We start from the raw sequence: 25897 nt of genomic DNA, 5'->3' as shown, positions 1-25897 counted from the left end.
TGGTTTTTTTTAAAAAAAGATATTGGCTGGAGCAAGACTGTTCTTTTTTGAACCTCCATTTTTATATTTTTCTTATAGGAAATCTAATCCTGCCATTACACAGTTCATGCAAAATCAAGGCTTTGGAAGTGATTACAGAAAACTTGAATCTTTCTATATCCAAAAGTAAGCATTTTGATGAATTAAATATGTAATTTTGTTGTTATAGGCTAATTGTATCAGTAGTTGTGATCTGCCTAAGGGCAGGGCATCTTATTTTGTCACTCCTCATAGTCTTGTGCTTTTCTCTCCAATTGCTCATGAGAGCCTTCTATTTTCAAGTTGTCTGACATTCTTTTTCTCCATCTTGGTCTACATCCCTCTAATCATCTTCCTTTGATCACCTCTTTGAGCAACTTCTCATGCATTAGAATGTGGTCAATCCAACCTTGTTGCCTTTTTTTGATATTCGCTAATTATCTTCCTTCATCACTATCCTGAGAACTTCTTCATTGCTCTTGTGTTGTCAGACTGACCCATTCCATCCTTCTCCAGAATGTCTTTCACAAATTTCTAGTCTATGGCTGTCCCCTTTTTCTTAAGGTCCACAGTTCAACCCTATACAAGACACTCCAAATCACACTCTTGATAATTCTTAAGATTTTTCTTTCTACTTGTATACTAAATGATAAGATGCACAATACACCTAGATTTAATTCATATTTATTAGATACTTGTTTGAACAGGCTCTTATGAATATACACAGTAGGAACAGAAGTAGGCCCTTCAGCCCATTGAGCCTGCTCCACCATTTAGTAAGGTCATGAGTGATCTGTTTGCTTGCTGCAATTCATGCAAATATCTTTATTTTTAAGTTAATCTTGTTGCTATCCACAATTCAGTTAACATGCTCTACAGTAACATTTTTCATTATTTGGCATATATTTCAAATTTGTATGATGAGGCCATTCAGGCCAAACTTTGACCCTTGGTCCCTCTTTTTTTCCCCCTTTTTTTTTCTATTTCTTTTTTATACTTCCCAAGTACTGTTCTCCCATGTAAATGTCTCAATTAATTTCACATTTCATGTTCTTCCTGCTTGGCTTGAAATATAAGATATGCCTGGCATCTACCCAGCAATGAGGAAAATTGCCCAGGTATGTCCTGTACACAAAGTAGGACAAATCCAACCTGGCCAATTGCTGCCCTGTCAGTCTACTCTCGGTCATCATAAAATGATGGAAGAGGTCATCAAGAACGCTATCAAGTGGCACTTGCGTAGCATTAACCTGCTCACTGACTGAGTTCTGCTAGAGTCACTCGGCTCCTGGCCTCATTACAGCCTTGGGTTCAAACATGGTCAAAAGAGCTGAACTGCAGAGGTGAGGTGAGAGTGACTGCCCTTAACATCGAGGCAGCATTTGACTGAGTGCAGCATCAAGGAGCCCTAGCAAAACTAGTCAATGGGGATCAGGAGGAAAACTCTGCTGGTTGGAGTCATACCTAGCACAAAGGAAGATGGCTGCTGGAGGTCAATCATCTCAGTTCCAGGACATTGCTGCAGGAGTTCCTCAGGGTAGTGTCCTAGGCCCACCATTTTCAGCTGCTTCATCAAAGACCTTCCTTCCATCATAAGGTCAGAAGTAGGGATTTGTTCAGCATGGTTAACCTCAGATACTGAAGCAGTCCATGTCCAAATGCAGCAATATCCAGGCTTGAACTGATAAATGGCAAGTAACATTCACACCATGAATGACCGTCTCCAACGAGAGAATCTAATCATCTCCCCATGACATCTAATGGTGTTATTGTTGCTGAGTCCCCCACTATCAACATCCTGGGGGTTGCCATTGACCAGAAATTGAACTGGACTAACCATATAAATAGTGTGGCTACAAGAACAGGTCAGAGGCTAGGAATCCTGCAATGAGTAACTCCTCTCCTCAACCATCCCCACCCCAAAGCCTGTCTATCATCTATAAGGCACAGGTCAGGAGCATGATGTAATATTCTCCACTTGCCTGTATGAGTGCAGCTCCAACAACTTGATACCATCCAGGACAAAGCAGCCTGCTTGATTGGCACTCATCCATCACTGATGCACATTGGCAGCATTGTGCACCATCTACAAGATGTGTGGCAAGAACTCACCAAGGCTCCTTCGACAGCACCTTCCAAACCCACGACCACTACCATCTAGAATGGCAGGGGCAACAGATACATCGACCTGAAATTTCTGGATGCCGGGGTCTCCTTCCGCTGTCCAAAGTCGGCGGCGAACACGTCCCTGCTGACTCGTAGTGTCCCACAGCCAATTTGCACTAGAATGAGCGTCAGTTGGCTGCAGATGGGACTTCCACCTGTCAATGCGGTGGAAGTCCTGCCTTAGAGCTGCCAGCCAATCTGATTGCCCAGCAGCTCTCCAGTCCCTGCAGCGACAGGAGCTGGAGTGAACTGAAGAGGAAGTGCATGTAGATGTCTAGGTTTCATGGGTGGGGAGGTCAAGCAGCCACTGGACCTTAAGGGAGAGGTGCCTGCAGTCAGAAGGGGGTGTCTGATGGAGGTGCCCCCCTCCTGCCCGAGATCTAAACCCTTCTTTATCAACCTTCTCCCATGCCAGGTAAATCCTCCCGCCTGCCTAAAAATTGAGGGTTTGCGGATCAACTTGTCCGAGGCCTTGTCCTCCCCAGCATAAGATCACTGCAAGGTCCAGGTGGGCAGCAAGGCAAAAGGAATCCTGTTCCTAATTTCACATGCCTTTACCCTGCCTCTGCACTGCACCACTCCCCACCATCACCGCAAACCTAAAAACCCACCCACAGGGAAGCGTGAAATTCAGGCCATGCTGCAAGTTCCCCTCCAAGCTGCTCACTTCCTGACTTGGAAATATCACTGCTCCTTCACTGTTACTTGGTCAAAATCCTGGAACCCCCTCCCTAACAGCACAATGGTGTAGCTACACCACATGAACTGCAGCGGTTCAAGCAGGCAGCTCACCACCACCTCGAGGGCAATTGGGCATGGGCAATAAATGCTGGCCTAGCCAGAGATACCCACATCCCATGAATTAATTTTAAAAAAACTTTCCTGATTTGTGACATCCAAAACTGAACCCAGATGTTGTTTCACCAGATGTGTATCTTGCAGTGGTGCCACATTCTTTTATGTCTTATCTCTTGTGATTAAACCTAAACTTAATTTTGGGTCATTGAAATTGCAAATTAAAATACTAATACAGATGGATCCTTAAATTATTTGGTTCTCTTATGACCGCTACTTCCTTTGGGTACAAGGGTGGTAGATGTGAGTACCAAGTATATTCAATTGCGTCTGACATCATTCTGCCCACTCACTCACTTCCATCAGTTTGTCCATATTCAGTGTTTATAAAATGTAAAAGAATGTACAGTTCTGAAGGCTTAGAATCTAAATTAATTATTGCAGTAACTTAAAAGGGAATTGTTCCCAATTTGTTGCTAGTATTTCTTGGCACCACAAATGTTTTCGTTTTGTTGATATGAGACAGGCATTTTTGCTTTGCTCAACCTGAAGTTCTTTTCCCCTGACTAATGAACATGAAGTGCTATGAGCAGCATTTGTTCACATCAGAGTGAAATTTCGTGTTTGGTTTTTGTGTGATAAAGTTGAAATGCTAAAGCATAAAATAATAAATGGCAATTAGTTAGCAGTTTGTGGATGATGTGCAATCCTTACTCTAATGGTGAGATTTTTACCTTTTGGCGGGTCTCCATCTTACGTTGTGGGAATTTCACATCAATGTGAGAATATGGGGCCATAATTTGCTGTAGCAGGACATCAAACTGCAATTGCTATTCGTTAGACCCACCTACCCTTGCACGTTTTAAGGTTTTCAATTTAGTTTTGCTTGGCAAATTACTAAAAGTAAAAAGTGATAGTGCATTGGAAACAAAAAAAACACCAGGGCCCCAAGTGAACTGGCAACTCTTGAAGGGAGTATAAATACGAGCGTGAGAATTCGATATCGAATCCGATACAGAAAAATGGACCAAAAAAGATTGGAGAGAGAAAGGAACCAGGGAAAGATTATATCTGTAAAATCTAATTTAAAAAAAAAAACAAATTTCTAATTTAGCACCAGAAGGAATGCAACCCCAGACTTGTTAATTTACAGTATCAGAAATTGACTGGAAGCAATTACTTTACAGTGTACTTAATCTAATTAAGACTTTACATTCTGTAGCGAGTTTAGTTCTACTACACAAAATACAGTAACTTCGCACCAATCAATATTGAGTCAGATTGTCAGGTGCAAAGCTAAAGGAGCTATGCAACAGAGGCAGCAGTTTTTGGATATTTGTGCTTCCACTCACCTGAAATTCCTGAATAATTTATGCATAAGTAACATCAAATGCTATTAGCTTCACTATTTATTTTTACAGTAGACATTACCCATTAACATTTTGCACAAACAAACCTGAAGCCATGTTTGAAATTTGCCATTTCTAGGCAGTGGTATCAGGAACCTTACTAGTTGCGATTCAAGTGGATTTAATGGGTAAAGTTGCGCAAAAGTTTCCTGCAATCAGTGCTGTAGCTAGACACGAGCATCTCTTGGTAATTTAGTTTGCCTTTTTACAGCTGGATATACTAACTTAATGTGTGCATTAATTGCAGTGTTCTGGATATTGTAGCAGCCAATATGAAAGGTTACATGGTCTGGCAGGAAGTCTTTGATAATGGAGTGAAGGTAAGTGTATAGCTAGTTTGGTCAGCGTGTATTTAAAAACAAGAATACCTACTCAATGCAGTGTAGACCTGGGGATTCCAGTAATTAAAGCAGTAGCTTAGTGTTAGAATTGTAATAGTCTGAATAATGGAATATTAATTTTGGTAAGGGAGCAGCTAGAGCTGATATGTCAAATGTACAACCTGTTTCATAATAACTACCTCAAGGAATTTAAAGAATTTTGAACTTAGAGTTTCAACATTTCATGTTTTTTGTTTTTCCTTTTTCCTATCTTTTTCAGCTTCTGTTCTGCTGAGTATTGCATGGCTTGTTTGTAGCTTAATTCTTTTTTTTGCCTTGTTCATAAAGGTTCATGGTATTAATTTGCTTAACAGTATTTCCTCTAAGAAATTATTTAAACTAAATACTTGTAAATTTAAAGCAAACCATAAAACATGTTCAGTGTTGTTTTGCAATGGTTTCCTCAGCAACTTGCTTTAGAGAGAATATGGTACTTGTGCAACAGATCAACCATGCTTGAGGACTTTGCATTTATGCAGATATACTTGTCCAATTCCGTTGCTTTGCAATTGTGCTTTATTTTCCCATTCATTGACTCTGCCCAATCTTACTATTTGATGCAAATTATTGTGGATTTATGAAAGGGGAATCATGTTTGATAAACATGCTGGAGTTTTTGAGGCTTTAACTAGCAGAATAGATGGGGGGACCAGTGGATGGATGTAGTGTATTTGGATTTTCAAAAGGTTTTCAATAAGCTCACACACACACAGACACACTTAGTAAGCAAGCAAAATAAGAGCACATAAGATTGGGGGTAATATACTTGCATGGATTAAGAATTGGTTAACAGACTAAAACCTAAGTAGGAATAAACAGAATTCTCAAATTGGCAGGTGGGGTACCATAAGGATCAGTGCTTGGGGGCCCTAGCTATTCACAATCTATATCAATGATTGGATATGGGGACCAAATATAATATTTCCAACTTTGCTTATGGCACAAAGCTAGATGAGAATGTGAATTGCGTGGAGCATGAAAAGCAGCTTCAAGGGGAATTATACAGGCTAAGTGAGTGGCAAGAACATATTGGATGAAATATAATGTGGATAAATGTGAAGTTATCCACAGTGGTAGGAAAAACAGAAATGCAGAGTATTTCGTAAATGGTGAGTTTGGGAGCGTTGGTGTTCAGAGACCTGGGTGTTCTTTCCATGCAGGTGCAACAAGCAACTAAAGGAGGCAAATGGGATTTTCATCTTTATTGCAGGATGATTTGAGTGCAGGAGTAAAGATGTCTTGCTGCAATTGTATAGAGCCTTGGTGTGACCACACCTAGAGTACTTTGTGCAGTTTTGGTCGTCTCCTTATCTAAGGAAGGATATACTTGCCATAGAGGGAGTGTAATGAAGATAACCAGACTGATCCCTGGGATGGTGAGATTGTCCTCAGAGGACAGATTGAGGAGATGAGTTTCCAGAGTTTGGAAGAATGAGAGGTGATTGAAGCATACAAAGTTCTTAACAGGACTTGACAGGATAATGCAGGAAAGATGTTTCCCCTGGCTGGGGGGCCTCAAACCAGGGGACAGTCTCAGAATAAGGGGTAGGCCATTTAGGACTGAGGTGAGGAGGAATTTCTTCACTTGAGGGTTGTGAATTTTTGGAATTCTCTACTCCAGAGGACTGTGGGGTCTAATATTCTCAACAAATCAATAGATTTCTAGAAGATATCAAAGGATATGGGGATAGTGTGGGGGGGGGAAATGCCATTGAGGTAGACGATTAGCCAATAGCAGAGCAGGCTTGAGGGGCCAAATGGCCTACTCTTGCTCTGATTTCCTATGTTCCTAGCCAAGAATATAAGTGTTCAATCAGGTGGGCTGTTCCAGATTTTTTTAATAGTGGAATTACTTCACCCAAATCTAGGTGTTCCTGCTTTTTGCAGTTTTAAATTTTCTAAGTTTTTTCCAATGATGTTTCAAAATTGTATCCAGATTGTCTTATCCAGGTTAAATTGCAATCTCGATCTGAACCCCAGCAGAATTCATCTGTATAGGTTATACCACGTTGGATAATCTTGTTCATCTAAATGAATGAACTTATGAAGCCCCACATTAGGTGCAGTACATGAATGTAACAAAATGGGACTAGAGGAATTACTGGAGTAGTAGTACATCAAAATTCATTGTAATCTACTAATCCTAAATCTATTATTTCATACCACAATCTCAAATATTTCACCCTAATGGTTATATTTTATTTGCAAAGCATCGTTTGATGTGGCACTCTGCAGTGAGGGCTCAAAAGATTTACAAGAATGGTTTTGGTTATGAGGATGGATTGGAGAAACTGAGGTCCTCCTGAAGAGGAGATTTGATTTGAGGTGCTCAAAATCATGAGGGGTCTGGACAGAGTAGATAAAACTATCAACACCCTGGGGTTTATCATTGACCACAGACTGACTGGACCGGCCATATAAATATTGTAGCTACAAGAGCAGGCCAATGGCTGGGAATTCTGGGGAGAGTAATTCCCCCTGACTCTCCAAAGTCTGTCCACCATCTACAAGGTACAAGTTCAGGAGTGTGATGGAATACTCTCCCCTTGCCTGGATGAGTGCAGCTCCAACAACACTAGTTCAACACCATCCAGAACAAAACAGTCCACTTGATTGGCATCCCATCCACAAACATTCACTCCCTCCTCCACCAATGGCAGCAGTGTGTACCATCTACAAGATGCACTACAATAACTCACTGTGGCTCCTTCGACAGCACTTTCCAAACCCAAGACCTCTATCACCTACAAGGGCGACAGATACATGGGAACACCATCACTTCCAAGTCCCATACCATCCTGACTTGGAACTAATATTGCCATTCCTTCACTGTCACTGGGTAAAAATTGTGGGGATCTCTCTCCCAAACAGCACTGTGGGTGTTCCTACACCACATGGTCTGCAGCAGCTCATGAAGGCAACTCACCACCACCTTCTCATGGGTATCAAAAATGCTGGCCTAGCCAGCAACACCCACATTATGTGGAAGAATAAAAATAACTGCTCACTCTACAAGGATTGAGAATCGGTGGGCACAGGGCTTTGATTGGTTCACTTGTCAAAGGCGACATGAGGGAAAAATATTTTAAGCAGCAAGTGGTTATGATGTAGATTGCACTGTCTGAAAGCGTGGTTGAGGCTGATTCAATTGTGGCTTTGAAAAGTGGATAAACAAATTGCAGTTTAAATATTTGCAAGTTCATGAGTGAAGGGCAGTTGCTGTTGCAGAGTTGATGGACCAAATGGCCTCTTCCTGTTCTATAACCATGCTATCATTGTGTATTGCTGTTTAGTTGCTTTTATTGTAAGAGCTTCCACAACAATCCTGTAATTAGGATGTAGTTTCCTTTCTGCCATGTTTGGAGTGGAATCTATTCCTGAACTAACGTAAAAGATGGATAGCCGCAGAGTGCAAATTTTACATTTCAAAAATCATTAACCAATTTAGGCATTCTGCATTTTAAATTATAAACTGTGGTTTCTTGCATGTAACTGTACAACACATAAAACACTATGACAGGCCTCCTAAAATGGAAAGAACAGTTTCTGTTTAACGCAGCTTGTACTGTAGCTGCTTTGCTATTCAACTTCTTAGATTTTTTTTTGCCAAATCAATATTTTGAGAGAATGCAATTTTTACTTGGGTACACAGCAATAAGAATCATCTTCAGGTGAAAATATAATGCATATTAATTATAGTTGGCCATATAAATTTTAAATTTATTTATTTTTGCAGATTAAGCCAGACACTGTAGTTGAAGTGTGGATGGAGAAAAATATGAAGGCACAGTTATCTAAAGTAACACTAGCTGGGTTCACAACCATTCTTGCAGCACCCTGGTACTTAGATTACATTACCTATGGACAGGACTGGCAAAAGTACCATCGAGTTGAGCCTCTCCAATTCAATGGTTGGTTAATTTCATTATTAAAGTGAGGAATGATAATGTTGTAGCACATTTTATCCCTTCCTAATTACATTGGTAATATAAAAGTCCTAATTTAGGACTCTGAGTGTACCCATAATTTTTAAATATGCACATATGAAGAATAAATTGACTTTATATTTTTAACCTACTTTATTATCACTCATTAATACCATGTTCCTTTACATTTGTATTATGTCTTTTCGGTATTCATTACTGTGAGCTGAAGCAGTCAGAATTTTGAATGATCAGCTTGAATCTATGGTACTTTCTGTACTGATATGTATCTGGGAATATTAATTCTCTTCAATTTCATCCAGCTATTCTGTTTATGGTGAAAGCTTGCTAGTCTCTGAGCAAACTTTGAGCTAATTCTATGCTTAACATATTTTCGATGGATGCTTTTTTTCTCTTGGTCACATGGACATTTTGAGCGGGGGTGGGGAAATGTGCGTTGCCTGCTGTTTGCATGTCTGCTGAACTGAAGTGATTGGTGGAGAGGGGTGTGTGGGATGGTGGTATTAAATTTTACAAGTACTTTAGTGCACACCCTGACTTCCTAAGATTTCATTCTTAATATTGCAAGTTAGAGCTTCGACTGAAATTTGTGATTGGGTTTTTTGTCTCTGCACATTTTTTTTTCTCTTGGTTTGTAGTTGAAGCCAGACACCATTATCCATGTGTGGAAAGGTGGCTACCAGCAACAAATGGCAGCTGTAACAGCTGCTAAGTTTCACGCTCTTCTGTCCTCTCCATGGTACTTGAATGTCATTTCATATGGTCAAGACTGGCGGAGGATATACACAGTGGAACCATACAACTTCAATGGTGTGTTATTTATACAGCTACAACTAACCACATGCATGAACATTTATCCATACTGTTTTGGCCAACTGTTGAGCTTCAGTTGTATGTTAGGACATAGAATGTCTTGCCAAAAATAATGATAAAGGCAACTAATGATCCCCTTAAGGCAACTAATGATCCCCTTTTTTAAAAAAAAGACTAAATAGTGTAAAAATGAAGCAAGAGGAGAGGAACAGTGCACTTTGAGATGTTTCCAGCCATTTTATCTAAGTCTTGTGCTCACTGAACTACGGAAAAGGATTCATCAGCCTAAATTCATTTCTAACCATAAGTTGAATGGCTTATGATGAAATTTATCATGCCTGTGTTTGTTCTTTGGAGAATTTTTTTCCAAGTAGCCTGATTCCCTGCTCTTGGGCATTACCCTGCAAAGTTTTTCTTTTCAAGTATATACTAATTACCATCTTTTTCAGTATATTCAGCTAGCAACTCTAGCTATATAACACACACATCCTCCTGCTTCCCCTTTGGTTGTTTTTCTAATTATTGCTTAATAAAAAGTGTTTTCTCGTTAGTGGCCCACCTATTTCTCCTTGAATTCCACTCAGTCTATGGTGTTGGCTTTTACATTCCCAAATCGGGCTGCCCCACCCTGCACTGACAAATTTGGTATGGTGACATTTTGGTCAGCAACCCGCATCATCACTCCAATAATACTGAATGAACATCTGTGCCAAAGTTGGCACCCACCTGCCATTTTGTAATCCATTCATTAACAATCTTAATAGTTTGTTAACAACCTGATCGTCTGCAATTTTCATTGCTTGCTGCATTTTTTGGGTGTTAAATATTTTTTTAAAAATTGTGTCTTTTCGCCAGCTATAATGAGGGACCACAAAGGTGGTAGAAAAGGCTTGCCACCGGTACCAAATTCTGCTGGGGAAGATGGCAATATCTATATAGTTTTTTAAATTACTTTTTAAATGTTTGCACCATTTTATTGTATAATAAAGATTGAGAGCAGGTGCCTTTAAAATTCTAGCTGTGACTGTGGCATTCCCCCTCTGTGGCATGATGCCCTGGCCTACAGTGCTGATTCTCAGAACCCACAAGTTATGTATTCAAAGGTGTGCTTCAAATTCCACATTTCTACTGCTCTGAAGAAGAGCCATACGGGTTTCTCTCTCCACAGATGCTGTTAGATCTGCTTTTCAATTCCTGTCGTGGTAAAGGATAGCATTCCATTAGCCGCCTTAATTACTTGCTGTACTTGCACACTAACTTTTAGTGACTCATGCACTAGAATACCTAGATCCCTCTGCATCTTGGAATTCTGCAATCATTCTCCATTTAAGTAATACTTTGCTTTTTTTTATTCTTCCTACCAAAGTGAACAACATCATCACGTTTTCCCACATTATACTGCCAGATTTTTGCCTTCTCACTCAACCTATTTATACCTGACTCTATCTGAAGTCTGGGAAGAGTGTCCTCTGCAGTCACTGTCGCCGTCGAGCAGTCTGGGAAGATTGTCCTCTAGTCGCAGTCCCTATCGCCGTCGAGCAGTCTGGGAAGATTGTCCTCTAGTCGCAGTCCCTGTCGCCGTCAAGCAGTCTGGGAAGATTGTCCTCTGCTTGACTGCGACTACAGAGGACAATCTTCCCAGACTGCTTGATGGTGACTGCGACTACAGTCTTGGAAGATTGTCCTCTGTGTAGTTCACAATCACCGTCGAGCAGTCTGGGAAGATTGTCCTCTGTAGTCATTGTCGCTGAGTGGGAAAAAAAACAGTGACATCACAGGAAAACTGTAAGTTCATTGGTTGGTAAGTAACTGCTAGTTTGAACTACCTATTCTAAGTTGATTTCAGATTAAAGGTAACTACTGGGGCCCAGAATCGGAGGCCAAACACTTCAGCTTTAACTCAGCAGAGTGAGTTCCAGTTGATTTTGAAAAGTGTATTTTAATCTCTGTTCTAACTTGCTTTCAGATTAAAGGTAAATAGGAGAAATATTTTACAGATTGATAAACTAAAGACCATTAAGAAATTTAAAAACAAATTTTAAAAACGAATTAAATAAAATAGAGATGCAGGGCCAGGCAATGTGTTGTAGCTGCATAATGTGGGAGTTAGTGGACCTCATTGTAGTTCCTAGTGACCACATCTGTAGCAAATGTTGGCTGCTCGAGGAACTCCGGCTCAGAGTTGATGAGCTGGAGTCTGAGCTTCGGACACTGCAACACATCAGTGAGGGGGAGAGTTACCTGGAAGCTGTGTTTCACGAGACAGTCACACTCCTTCGATTAAGTACCTTAAATTTGGCCAGTGGTCAGGGACAGGAGGGTGTGACTGAGTGAGCCAGGTAGAGGGATCCAGGAAGTAACACTGTAGGAGCCTCAGCCTTTGCCCTTATCCAACAGGTTTGAGATTCTTGCTCTCTTGTGTGGACGAGAGGGGGGACTGCATGGAGGATGAGCAAACTGACCATAGCACCGTGATACAGGGAGCCGCACCGTGATACAGGGAGCCATTCAAGTGGAGGGAGAGAAGAGAAATGAAGTTGTAATTGGGAATAATATAGTTGGGGAATAGATACTGTTATCTGTAACCAGGATTGAGAGTCCCGAAGGCTGTGTTGCCTACCTGGTGCCAGGGTTAAGGCTATCTCCTCTGGGCTGCAGAGGAATTTGGAGTGGGAGGGGAAAGATCCAGTTGTCGTGGTCCACGTAGGTACCAACGATATAGGTGGAAAGAGGTTCTGCTGAGGGAATACGAGCAGCTAGGGGCTAAGTTTTTTTTTTTAAAAAGCAGAACCAAAAAGGTGGTAATCTCTGGATTACTACCTGAGCCATGAGCTAATTGGCACAGGGTCAATAAGATTGAAGAGGTAAATGCGTGGCTCAAAGATTGGTGTGGGAGAAATGGGTTCGAATTCATGGGACATTGGCATCGGTACTGGGGAAAAAGGGAGCTATTCCGTTCGGCCAGGCTCCACTTGAATCATGCTGGGACCGGTGTCCTGGCGAATCACATAACTAGGGTTGTAGATAGGGCTTTAAACTAAATAGTAGGGGGGAGGGTTCAGTTGTATGGAAACATAAAAAATCAAAGTTTAAGGAGGGGGTAAGTGACAAGGCTGATACCAAAAAGTGAAAGGAAGGGATGGAGCGTGTGAACGCCATATTGCACCAAAAAATCATAAGAGTGGGAAAAATTGACAATAGGGCAAATTTAAAGGCTTTGTATCTGAATGTGTGTAGCATTTGGAATTAAACTAATGAGTTAACAGCGCAAATAGAGATAAATAGGTATGATTTGGTGGCGATTACTGAGATGTGGTTACAGGGAGAACAGGTTTTGGAGTTGAATATCCAAGGGTACTCAGTGTTTCGGAAAGAAAAGGAGGTGGTGTAGTAGTAAAGGAAGAGATAAGTGCTATAGTGAGGAATGATATAGGCACTGGAGAGCAAGACATAGAATCAGTCTGGGTAGAAATAAGAAATAGCAAGGGAAAGAAGTCCCTGGTGGGAGTAATCTATAGGTCCCCAAACAGTAGTTCAGCAGTAGGGCGTAGTATAAACCAGGAAATACTGGGAACACTTAAGAAAGGCATGGCAATAATCATGGGCTATTTTAATATGCATATAGACTGGACTAATCAAATTGGCAAGGGTAGCCTCAAGGGAGAGTTCATTGAGTGTATTAGAGATTGTTTCTTGGAGCAATATGTTGTGGAACCAACCACGGAGGAGGCTATTCTGGAATTGGTTTTGTTAATGAGATGGGATTAATTAATGATCTCCTCATAGTAAAGGATCCTCTAGAGAAGAGTGATCATAACATGCTAGAATTTCAAGTTCAGCTTGAGAGTGAGAAACTTGAGTCCCACACTAGTGTTCTGGAGTTAAACAAAGGTAACTACATAGGCATGAGGGCAGATTTGGCCATAGTGGACTGGGCAGGAAGACTACAAGGTAGGACAGTTGATGAACAGTGGCAGATATTTAAGAAGATATTCAATTCCTCCCAAGTAAAATATATTCCAAAGAGGAAGAAAGATGGTAAGAGGGGGAAAAGCACCCATGGCTAAGCAAGGAAGTTAAGATGACATATAAAGGCAAAAACTAAGGCATACCAAATTGCAAAGGTCAGTGGCAGGCTGGAAGATTGGGAAATTTTTAAAGATCAACATAGGGTTACTAAAATAATAAAAAGAGCAAAGGTAAATTATGAAAGAAAACTAGCGCAAAATGTAAAAACTGATAGCAAAAGTTTCAAGTATATGAAAAGAAAGAGTAGCTAAAGTGAATGTTGGTCCCTTGGAGGATGAGACTGGGGAGTTAATAGTGGGGAATGCAGAAATGGCAGAGACGCTGAATCAATATTTTGCCTCAGTTTTCACGGTGGAGAACACTAGTACCACCCCAATAGTAATAGGTAGTGCAGAGGGTATAGAAAAGGAGGAACTTGGAACAATCGCCATCATTAGAAGAAAAAGTAATGGGCAAACTATTGGGATTAAAGGGTGACAAGTCCCCAGGACCTGATGGCCTACATCCCAGGGTCTTAAAGGTAATGGCAGCAGAGATAGTGGATGCATTGGCTATAATATTCCAAAATTCCCTGGATTCTGGAAAGGTTCCAGTGGATTGGAAAAATGCGAATATAACGCCCTTACTCAAAAAGGGGGGGAGGCAGAAAGTAGGAAACTATTGACCAGTTAGTTTAATTTCTGTCATTGGGAAATTGTTGGAATCCATTATTAAGGAAGTAGTAATGGGGCATTTGGAAGGTCAAAATGCAATCCATCAGAGTCAGCATGGTTTTATGAAGGATAAATCATGTTTGATTAATTTGCTAGAGTCTTTTGAAGATGTGACAAGCAAAGTGGATAATGGGGATCCTGTAGATGTGGTATATCTGGACTTCCAGAAGGCCTTTGATAAGGTGCAGCACAAAAGATTAATACACGAGATAAGATTACACTGAGTTAAGGGTAATATATTAGCTTAGATAGAGGATTGGCTAACCAAAAAAGCAGAGGGTCGGGATAAATGGGTCTTTTTCTGGATGGCAGGCTGTAACTAGTAGGGTGCTACAGGGTTCAGTCCTTGGGCCCCAACTATTTACAATCTATATTAATGACTTGGATTCAGGGATAGAAGGTACTATAGCTAAACTTGCAGATGACACCAAAATAGGTGGGGAGGTAAGTTGCAATGAAGAAATAAGAAATTTACAAATGGTTATGGACAAGTTAGGTGAATGGGCCAAAATCTGGCAGATGAAGTTTAACATGGATATGTGTGAGGTTATCCATTTTGGTCAGAAGAATAAAAAGGCGACTTATTATTTAAATGGAGAGAAACTTCAGAATGCTCCAGTGCAGAGGGCTCTGGGTGTCCTCGTGCATGAATCGCTGAAAGCTAGTATGCAGGTACAGCAGGTAATAAGGAAGGCAAATGGAATTTTGGCATTTATTGCTAAAGGAATAGAGTATAAAAATAGGGAAGTGTTGTTGCAACTGTACACGGCATTGGTGAGACTGCCTTGGGGTATTGTGCACAGTTTTGGTCCTTTTACTTGGAAGGATGTAGTTGTGTTGGAGGCGGTTCAGAGGAGGTTCACTAGATTGATTCCAGAGATGCGGGGCTTGTCTTATGAGGAGAGATTTAGGCCTATACTCACTAGAGTTTAGAAGGATGAGAGGAGATCTAATTGAGGATATAAGATGCTAAAGGGGATAGACAAAGTAGATGTGGAGCGGATGTTTCCCCTTCTGGGGCATTCTAGAATGAGAGGCCATAGTTTTAGGCTAAGGGGTGGTAGATTTAAATCAGAGTTGAGGAGGAATTACTTTCCTCAAAGGGTCGTGAATCTGTGGAATTCACTACCTCAAGAGTGCAATGGATGCCGGGACGCTGAATAAATTTAAGGAGGAGATAGACAGATTTTTAATTAGTAGCAGGCTGAAAGGTTATGGGGAGAGGGCGGGAAATTGGAGTTGAGCCTGAAATGAGATCTGCCATGATCATATTGAATGGTGGGGCAGGCTCAAGGGGCTGAATTGCCTACTCCTGCTCCTAGTTCTTATGACGTCACCTCTTTTGGTCCTCTTTTGTCATCTGCAAATGTAGCCACCATGCTTTGTTCACCCTCATCTAAGTCATTGATATAAATTGTAAAAAGTGGAAGCCCCAGCACAGACCCCTGGAGGATTCCACTTGTCACATCCTGCCAATCAGAAGAAGACCCATTTATGCATACTCTCTGCTTTCTGCTAGCCGGCCAATTTACTATCCATGCTCATACGTTACCCCTACGCCATGAGCTTTTATTTTCTGCAATAATCTTTTGATGTGGCACCTTCTTAAATGCCTTCTGGAAATCAAAGTACAGTACATCTACAGGCTCCCCTTTACCCACAGCGCATGTGACTCCTTCAGGAACTCCATTAGATTGGTTAAACATGATTTCCTTTCACAAAACCATGCTGACTCTTCCTGATTACCTTGTGATTTTTTAAGTACCCAACTATAACCTCCTTAATGATCAATTCTAAAGCCTTCCCCACAACAGATGTCAAGCGAACTGACCTATAGTTTCTTGTTTTCTGCTTCCCTCCCTTCTTGAATAGAGGGGTTATATTTGCTACTTTTCCAGTCTGATGGAACCTTTCCAGAATCTAGCAAATTTTGGAAAATTAACACCAATGTATCTGCTACCTCATTATCCACCTCTTAAGACCTTATCCCCATCCTCATTCTTGGCAAAAATGCCACCCTTTTATTAGTTGTAGTGAACAATTGGTTATCATGAATCATTGAATAGTACAGCAGTGAAGATGTCATTGATGACTTTTACTTTGCGCCAGCTGTAACAAGGCGAAGTCTAATTTGACCTACTCCCTGGCTCTTTCCCTAATCTGATGTTGGGGGAAATAAGAATTTTAAAACTGGTGTTGAGGGCTGGTAGTTGATATAATCAGTGAGGACTGGAATGAGACTTAGGATAAGATGTGGGCAATAGAGTATTGGATGAGCTGAAGCTAATGCTGGATTGGAGGGAGCCAGATCGTTGAGGATTCAAGTGTGGAGGTAACTAAAATATAGACAAAGTTTTCAGTGGCATTTGCAGTTCAATATTCTGAGCTTTGTTGGCTGTTATTCTGCATTAGTTGCATATATTCAGCATAAGTCTACTAACACTCCTAGGTTTCATTCTGCTTCACTCAGCTATTTCATTGTTCTTCATGGAATACATAATGCCTATTTTTCCTATGTACACTACTAAATATTTTGCATTAAATATGATCTGCCACTTTTCTGCCTACTTACGTATTTTATCATTATTGATTTTGCCTGCCTTGACTTATTGATTTCGCAACCTTGAGCTTTGTGGCATTTGCAAATTTGACCACTGCATCAAATTTCTAAATCTAGGTCATTTTTGTAAACTGAATAGTAATGATACCAATGGTGAGCCGTGAGACCACACTAAGTATTCCTCCCAACAAATACTTTTCTACCCTTTGGATTTTTTACTCAATTGTTGTATCTCTCTTTCTTTGACTCATGTTTACTTGACTGCTGGTATATGTAGAATACTGGGGAAGGGGTGTGTGGCATGGATGTTGCCTAGCTGCAGCATAACTGAGCAAATCTGACCCAAACAGCAGGTCCTATGTTAAATTCCATTGATTTACAATGAATCCCCACAGATTTAAGGTTTAATGGCCTTTTGTGTGGGAGTCAGGAGTACAGCACACCATCAGGTTTCCCACAGCCAACCAGTTGCCTCTGCCTATTCTTCCTGCTTGTTGGTTTAAGTTGTTCTTCTTGACCGTATATATTTACTATTTTCTATCCTAGATCCACCTTTATCTGCAATTCTACTTCCTTTTTTTTTGTACCTCCCACCCTCTCAAACCCATGGAATTTACTTGATTTGCTATTGCTGTCTCGTCTCAATGTTTCTTGTAAGTCTTTAGCTTTCAGTTGAGGACCCCCCCCACCCCCCAACCCACCCCAAAATTATCCCTAGTTATCACACAGTCGTAATTATTATCCATGCTACCTGAATATTACTGGTTAATTCCACATTTTTTTCAAGTAAGTTGTAACAGTTTGCTTTTATATTGCACCTTTTTAATGTCTCCATGTCCCATTGTGTTCAGCATTGGTGTGTCAGACAAAAAGGATGCCATTACCAAAGGAGATATTAAGGGCAGAGTGGCCAAAAGCTTTGTCAAATGTGGGAGTGTTTAAGGAGGGCCTTTGGAGAGGGAGATGTTTCGGGAGGGAATTTCAGATGTCTAGGTATGTTAAGACTGTAGCTGATGCTGAATTATCATAAGTGGATCTAGATGTGTTGGAGGATTGAGCACGTGACTGGCAAATAATGATTAACTTAGTGATGTGTGACAAGGTGAATGTTTAATATACACCCTTCAGAGAAAAGTACAAAAGCCAGTGAAGAAAGAAAGCTCAGTATATTCTAGTGCATAGATCTCTAAACATTCATGAACAATACTATGAAGCAATAGCTAGAGTGAACTGGTGTATTTATTGGACAGTAAAACCAAGTGTACAAATTTTGTATAAGACCTTGGTTTGAATGTGGTGTCCAGTCTTGGTATCTTGACATGGGTGGCTATTGAAGCTTTGGAAAAGATGCAGAGAAGGTTAGAGATGAGTAGGACAAGTCATGAAGGAATTTGAACACCACAATGATAATTTTACACTTGAGGCATTGGTTCCTAGTCCCTTAATGTATGTCAGCAAGGACAGAGGTATGGGTGAGCAGCACTTGGTGCAACTGGGACTATTGGTTGCAGAGCATTGAATGAGCTGGAGTAAAGAATGTGAGACTGTCCAGAGGAGCATTGGAATAGTTTGATTTAGAGGTGACCAAAGTATGGATGAGGGTTTCTGCTGCAGGTGGGCTGAGGTGAAGTAGGCAGTCTTTGGTAGGTGTGAGGTCTGAAGCAATGCAAAGCATGCAAAGAGCATCTCTTTGCATCCTTTTATCTGAATTTTTGAATCAGTAACTTAGGACTAGCATTTTTTTTAAACACTTGATTTTGGGGGTCTCACTCTTGCTACTCCCTAGATCACCGCCTAACTTGTGTTTGCCTATGGTATTTGAACTGCTGACTCCACAACCTTTCTCATGGATTATATGCTAGTCATTAAACCCATTGTTGAACACGCAGTGCCAGTTTGGAATACTGGGTTTGAAGAGCATGTGAACAAGCTCAAAAATATTTGGAAACAAACACTCAAATTGATCCTAGGTGATGAGTACCAAAGCTACTCTGAAACAATCAAACAACTGTCATCTTGTTGAAAGGCAGAAAAACTTTGTCTGGACTTTGCTAAAAAAACCTTTTGAATCCCACTTTTCCTTGCCACAACCACACACAAGTAAATGTGTGATTGGAATTAATTACTTGTTTTATTTGTATTGCCCTCACAATTGGGCACCTTCCAACCTTGGTTGTGTTTTTTCAATAAACCAATTATCTATCTAGCGATGAGAACCAGTTTAGAAGACTTGGCTTAAGTTGTCATACTATTGTATCGTTTTTCCCATTTTATGCCAATAAATCTGAGGTAAGTTAATTCTCAAGTGGCTAAAAATGAACATCAGCATTGTATTTTCTTGGTTTGTGGGGATGTCCACTTTTTAACTACTCTGTAAAATGTAGTGCTTTAGTCCTTTATCAGTTTTCATCTCAATTTTTCCATTGCCTTATACTAGCACTATTTAAATCAATTGACAATATTGTATACTATGCTGAATTAGAATGAATGTTCAAGGTGTTACTTTGCTCTACAATATAATTTTATAGTAATTTATAGTAAGTTCTGATGGCAGGTTCTAAAGACCTACTTAATTGACTTGGATAATTGAATTGGGCACCAGGCTTAGTAATAGTTAAGTCCAGTGGTAACCTGCCCTTTTTTTTTTCCAAATCCAGGAACTGCAGCACAGAAGAAGCTGGTGATTGGAGGAGAGGCTTGTCTCTGGGGCGAATATGTGGATGCAACCAATCTTGCTTCACGATTATGGTATTCAATCTTTTTTGCTTATGTAATGCATTAGCTGATAGTACATCTTTTTCAATCAGAGATTCGGTCAACATATATTTGCCATTTTCAAATAAAACTGCACTAATACAAGGCAATATAATTCATTGGGCTTGTCTAGTTCTGCTTTTTTCTAAAAAAAAACAGTGGATTCGGAGTTTTATATCATGTTTTGAGTAATTTGGGGTGGGCAACAAATCTCAGTAGAAAGGGATTCTGGCTACTTAGCACTTTTCCACTTCTGGGCAGAATCTCTATGATAAATGCTTAATGTAGATTTGTGGGCAAGGTAGGGTTTCACCATAGGGGAAATTGGGGCGCATATTGCTAGTTGCGCAAGTCTTAGCATCTCAAATTTATCTTACACCTCTCGATACAGGCCTAATAAACAGTAGCATGACTCTTGAAGGGACATTGGTACTGGTCATGGCCATTGTAACAACTGAATCCTGTACTAAAATGGTTGTTTTTGGGGACATGGCCTGAAAGTGTGCAGGCTTACTACATATCCCATCATTTGACTTATGGGACATGATCTATGAAATTTGAGATGTACATTCAATGTGCAAGCTTTGATCATTTATTTTGAGGGTATCTCCCAAGATTCTTTCACTTTTTTTTTAGTTTAGTAACTTAGATCTCACACCCATGCTGCTTTTTTTTCTTTTTTATTAATTCACGGGATATGGGCCTCACTGGCTGGGCCAGCATTTATTGCCCATCCCTAGTTGCCCTTGAGAAGATGGTGGTGAGCTGCCACCTTGAACCGCTACAGTCCATGTGGTGTAGGTACACCCACAGTGCTATTAGGAAGGGAGTACCAGGATTTTGACCCAGTGACAGTGAAGGAACAGTGATATATTCCCAAGTCAGGATGGTGAGTGATTTGGAGGGGAACTTCCAGGTGATGGTGTTCCCATCTATCTGCTGCCCTCCACCTTCTAGATGGTAGTGAGTTTAGAAGGTGCTGTCAAAGAAGCCTTGGTGAATTCCTGCAGTGCATCTTGTAGATGGTACACACTGCTGCTATTGTGCATAGGTGGTGGAGGGACTGAATGTTTGTAGATGTGATGCCAATCAAGTGGGCTGCTTTGTCCTGGATGGTGTCAAGCTTCTTGAGTATTGTGGGAGCTATACTCATTGAGGCAAGTGGGGAGTATTCCTTCACACTCCTGACCTATTCCTTGTAGTTATTGGACAGGCTTTGGGGAGTCAGGAGGTGAGTTACTCATTTCAGGACTCCTAGCCTTTGACCTGCTCTTGTAGCCATATTATTTATATGGCTAGTCCAGTTCAGTTTCTGGTCAATGGTAACCCCCCCCCCCAGGATGTTTTGATAGTGAGGGATTCAGCGATGGCAATGTCATGGGGCGATGGTTAGATTCTCTCTTGTTGGAGATGGTCATTGCCTGGCACTTGTGTGGTGTGAATGTTACTTGCCATTTGTCAGCCCAAGCTTGGATATTGTCCAGATCTTGTTGCATTTGGATATGGACTGCTTCAGTGTCTGAGGAGTTGCAAGTGGTGCTGAACATTATGCAATCATCAGCGAACATCCCCACTTCTGACTTTATGATGGAAGGAGGGTCATTGGTGAAGGCAGCTGAAGATGGTTGGGCCAAGGACACTACCCTGGGGAACTCCTGCAATGATATCTTGGAGCTGAGATGACTGAGCTCCAACAACCATAACCATCTTCCTTTTGTGCTAGGTATGACTCCAACCAGTGGAGAATTTTCCGCCTGATTCCCATTGACTCCAGTTTTGCTAGGGCTCCTTGATGCTACACTCGGTCAAAAGCTGCCTTGATGTCAAGGGCAGTCGCACTCACCTTCCCCAGGAGTTCAGCTCTTTTTATCCATGTTTGAACCAGGGCTGTAATGAGGTTAGGAACTGAGTAGCCCTGGCAGAACCCAAACTGGGCGTCAGTGACCAAGTTATTGCTAAGCAAGTGCCGTTTGATAGCACTGATGACCCCTTCCATTACTTTACTGATGATTGCATTGCAAGTAGATTGGCCGGGTTAGAATTGTCCTGCTTTTTGTGTACAGCATTCTGATGAAGGTATGCACAAGTGTACATGGCAGTGCTCTCCAAAATAAAACTGCCTCTGTCTCTAATTTGTAATGGTCTGATGTGCATTTGAAGCCCTCCTTGCATCAACTGTAGGGAATAGAATAAAGTGGCATTAAAAAAATTGAATCTTTAATTTTGGGCTACTAATTGATGGTATGCCATGTCCCATATTGTTAATGCTTTTGTGCTATCAAACGTTGCTCATGGTTATCAAACTTGCATCTTATTTTTCCTTTCCCTGAAGGCCTCGGGCAAGTGCTGTTGGTGAGCGTCTTTGGAGCAGTGAAGAAACAACAGATATAAGTGATGCATACAACAGGCTAACCAAACATCGCTGCCGCATGGTCCGGTAAAGAATTATTCCAAATTCCACAGTTTATAGTGCAATGTGAAGTGCCTTAATAATTGTGCAAAGTATTTTTTTAAAATCACCTCCTTGCCCTCAGCAATTCGCATTGTATCCATAGTAAACAAGTATTTCAAGATTGTCAGTATTAGTCTTCATGCATTCAAACTGTTTACTAAATTAGTTTGCACAAGCAGTAACCATTTTTTTTCCCCCTCTTGCAGACGTGGGATACGAGCTGAACCATTGTTTGTTGGCTACTGTGATTATGAGTACAAAGTGTAACAAAGTTCAACCGATCAAATGAATCTTCTGGAAAACAAAGTAGGGTGTCTACTTTGTAACACCGTACAAACCAAGATAAATTTAAATGAAAATTGATTTTACACTGACGTTATAGAGAATTGTTTGTTTTTAAACAAGAATGAATGTTTGATTTTATACATATATAAAGGTTTGGAAGGATTGTACAATAAATTTCATTTTTTTATAATTTAGAATTTTATTGATGACCTCTTCTAGATCTTGCATTTGGATTTTAGTGCTGTATCCAGCCAATGGTGAAAATGTAATAATGTCTTACTTTTATCTTGCCAAATTAATCAAATGTTTAAAATAATTTGATACTTAGCCTTAATTTTGAGCTTTTGTCACATTTTTGATTATTTCTGGGCAATATTTCCTCTACATTTGAAAAGGTGGTTCATGTATAACCCAACAATGATAAGGATGTGCTGCCTTGAAATTAATTAAATATAAATAATAAAAGTTGACCATGTCACACCTGTAAAAGTTTTACTTTTTGATGCTTAAGCAGCTATAGAGCCACTTAACTGATCCAAAAATAAAAGTTTGGTAATCCGGCAGTGGAGTGTTTGAAAAATAGCTCAGCAATTTCAATAGAAACATTGTTGAAAACACTCAGTAGATCAGGCAGTATCTGTGGAGTGAGTTGGAGTGTTGAGGAGGAGGAGGCCTCACAAATCCCCATCCTTCCTCCCTCCATGGGAGAACCAAGCATATCAGTGCAAAAGACCAAGGCTGAAGCATTTGCAGCATCTCTGACTAGAAGTGTCAAGTGGATGATCCATCTCCCATCCCTGCCACTTCCAGAGGTTACTAGCATGACAGATGCCAGTCTTTAGCCAATTTGATCCACTCCATGTGATACTGCAAAGGCTATTGGCTCTGACGACATTTCGGCAATCGTACTGAAGACATGCTCCAGAAGTAGCTGCACCTCCAAGCCGTGCTGGATAGATGCCAGTGCACTGGAACAGCTATGTGAACAATTACCTATATAGGTCCCATCCACAAAAAACAAGACAAATCCAATCTGGCCAATTATCACCCCGTTGGTTTCCCCTCAATCATTAGCAAAGTGATGGAAGGTGTCATTAATAGTGCTATCAAGGGGCACTTAGATAGTAATAACCTACTCGCTGCCTTGGTCTAAACGTGGACAAAAGAACTGAACTCGAGAGGTGAGAGTCACTGCCCTTGATGACAAAGCAGCATGTGATTGAGTGGGTCATCGAAGATCCCTGGAAAAATTGAAGTTGTGGGGAGGGGGAGAACTCTTCCCCTGGTTGGAGGCCTACCAGTACAAAGCAAAATGGTTGTGGTTGTTGGAGGCTAATCATTTCTATCCTCAGGAACTCTTGTAGCAATGTCCTGGGGCTGTGTCCTAGGCCCAATCGTCTCAGCTGTTTCATCAATGAGCTTCCCTTCATCAAGTCAGAAAAGGGGATATTTGTATGCAGCAAGACCCGGACAACATTCAGCCTAGGGATAATAAGTGGCAAGTAACATTTGTGCCAGGCAATGACTGTCCCTATGGCATTACCATCATTGAATCCCCCACTGTTAACATCCTGGGGATGACCATTGACCAGAAACTGAGTTATACCAGCCATATACAGTGGCTACAAGAGCAGGTCAGACACTGGGGATTCTGAGATGAGGGACTCGAAGCCAAAGTCAGTCCACCATCTACAAGGCACAAGTCAGGAGTATGAGGGAATACTCCCCACTCATCTGGATGAGTACAACTGCAACAATACACCAGATAATTCATCATCGAGACATTCACTCCCACCACCACTGACGCATACAAGATGCATTGCAGCAACTTGCCAAGGCTCCTTTTAACAGCACCTTACAAAACCTGTGACTTCTATCACTTAGAGGGACAAGGGCAGCATGTACGTGGTGGTGGTGGTGGTGGCAGCAGCACCACCACCTGCAAGTTTCCCTCCAAGCCACACACTGTCCTGACTTGGAACTATATTGCAATTTCTTCACTCTTGCTGGATCAAAATCCTGGAACTTCCTAAAAACACTGTAGTAGTACCTGCACCAGGTGGACTGCAGTGGTTTAAGGTGGCTTGCAACCTTCTCAAGGGCAGCTGGGGATGGGCAATAAATGCTGGCCTTGCCAGTGATATCCACATTCCTGTGAAAGAATTAAAGTTAAAGGGTGCCATGAAAGGTCATAAGACCTTTTTTAACACAAGAAAAGAAGCAGTGCTGAATCTAGGTAGCAAAGTAGGTAATATAAGGGATGGAGAACTGTTATCCAAAGCATAAAGCTTAATTTCAAAATTGAAAAGGTGCAGGTAATAGCCCTTGATTTGAAGAAAGACCAGCTAGTGGAAAAAAAACAGTGCACCAGCAATAGAAAATTACATAACCTTTTTCAGTTGTAATTTCTATTTGACCCAAACGATCTGTTAAATTTCCATTCTATGCAGAAGCACTACTATTTAATTCCTTTGCTCCTGCAACTCTTTAGCCAGGTAGTTGAAGATGAGAGGAATAATCTTTGGCTGCATTTGTTGTCAACACCGTACATACGCAGTTCTAGTGTTTTGCTCCATGATATCATTGTGAGTGACAGAGTAGGCAGCAACCAGGAGCAAAAATGCTTATCAAAGCGTTATAGGAGTTGCAGGGCAGCATTTTACAACTGCTTCTTTAACTTCCATGCCTCATCACCTGGATCTACTGGACGCTTTAAGAATTTACCTGGACTTACTTAAAATGTTTTGATAGCCAGAGCCTTTGCTAACCTTTCAACCTGGTGTGCATTTTCTGATATCCGGAATCATCCAGGTATCCAAAATGGATGGAATATCGGTAAATTAGATTAATTCGCAGAATAATCCACAAAACTTTAAGGCAAGTTTTTAAACAACTGATTTATAAAAGCTTTTATTTGATTTATTTTGAAGAATAAATCATACCAGAGAAGGAGCGTAAGAATGCATTAATTGGCTAAAATCCACAAAACCCACCATTAAAGTATTTGAATTCTTCATTATCAATTGGAAACTAGATTAATCTTATCACTCAAGGGCTCATTAAATGTTTCCAGTCAACTAGTCCCAAAGCAGATTAATGATTTAATTTAAGAAAATTCAAACTTGGACCTGAAGTAACAAGATAGGTGCAGCAGGGTGACATTGGTTTTCTGCACATGCTTGGACCAGTGCACAAGCACATACAGGTATCGTCGGTGATGTTTGTGGCCATCTTGTATTGGCAAGAGATACAGTGTAATCTTTAATGTTCACCTATCATTTCACAGCCTTATGACCCTCTGTAGAAATGCTCTCTGTCCTAAATCTCATGCATTTGATCTTGTGTGTCCCCTCATTCACTGTAAAAGTTACATCAGGGAATTTCCTTTTGGAATTCTTCTGATCAGCTGCCATAACTTCAGTGGCAGATCAGTGGAGATCCTGGATAACCTGTAAATGGTGCTTCTGTTGCAGTTACAGCTGCCAAATGAGAGAATCCACAAGTAAATTCCTGATATCTATTTGTACAACAACAGACACATACTGCTGCTTGACACATCTTGCTGAAGCCTTGCCTTGT

The 25897-nt window shown here is 40.8% G+C and overlaps 1 protein-coding gene across 2 annotated transcripts in view; it reads left to right on the top strand.

Moving 5' to 3' along the window:
• The window catches only part of hexb (hexosaminidase B (beta polypeptide)), a 38078-nt gene extending 15282 nt beyond the window's left edge, over nucleotides 1-22796 (top strand). Inside the window, exons 8-13 of one of the 2 annotated variants that reach the window (XM_078563874.1) lie at nucleotides 79-165; nucleotides 4636-4708; nucleotides 8505-8679; nucleotides 19485-19575; nucleotides 21914-22018; nucleotides 22240-22796. In XM_078563874.1, coding sequence (XP_078420000.1) covers nucleotides 79-165; nucleotides 4636-4708; nucleotides 8505-8679; nucleotides 19485-19575; nucleotides 21914-22018; nucleotides 22240-22300 — 592 coding nt within the window. In that variant the 3' untranslated portion in view covers nucleotides 22301-22796. Of the gene's footprint in view, nucleotides 1-78; nucleotides 166-4635; nucleotides 4709-8504; nucleotides 8680-9350; nucleotides 9523-19484; nucleotides 19576-21913; nucleotides 22019-22239 lie in introns of both variants that reach the window. The other variant, XM_078563885.1, reaches the window with a different exon arrangement.
• Nucleotides 22797-25897: the final 3101 nt, after the last annotated feature.

The sequence above is a fragment of the Cetorhinus maximus genome, chromosome 2, assembly GCF_964194155.1.
Source record: "Cetorhinus maximus chromosome 2, sCetMax3.hap1.1, whole genome shotgun sequence".
NCBI classification, from domain to species: domain Eukaryota; kingdom Metazoa; phylum Chordata; class Chondrichthyes; order Lamniformes; family Cetorhinidae; genus Cetorhinus; species Cetorhinus maximus.
Note: the sequence above shows the minus strand (reverse complement) of the source record. Positions and strands in the feature narration are given on the sequence as shown.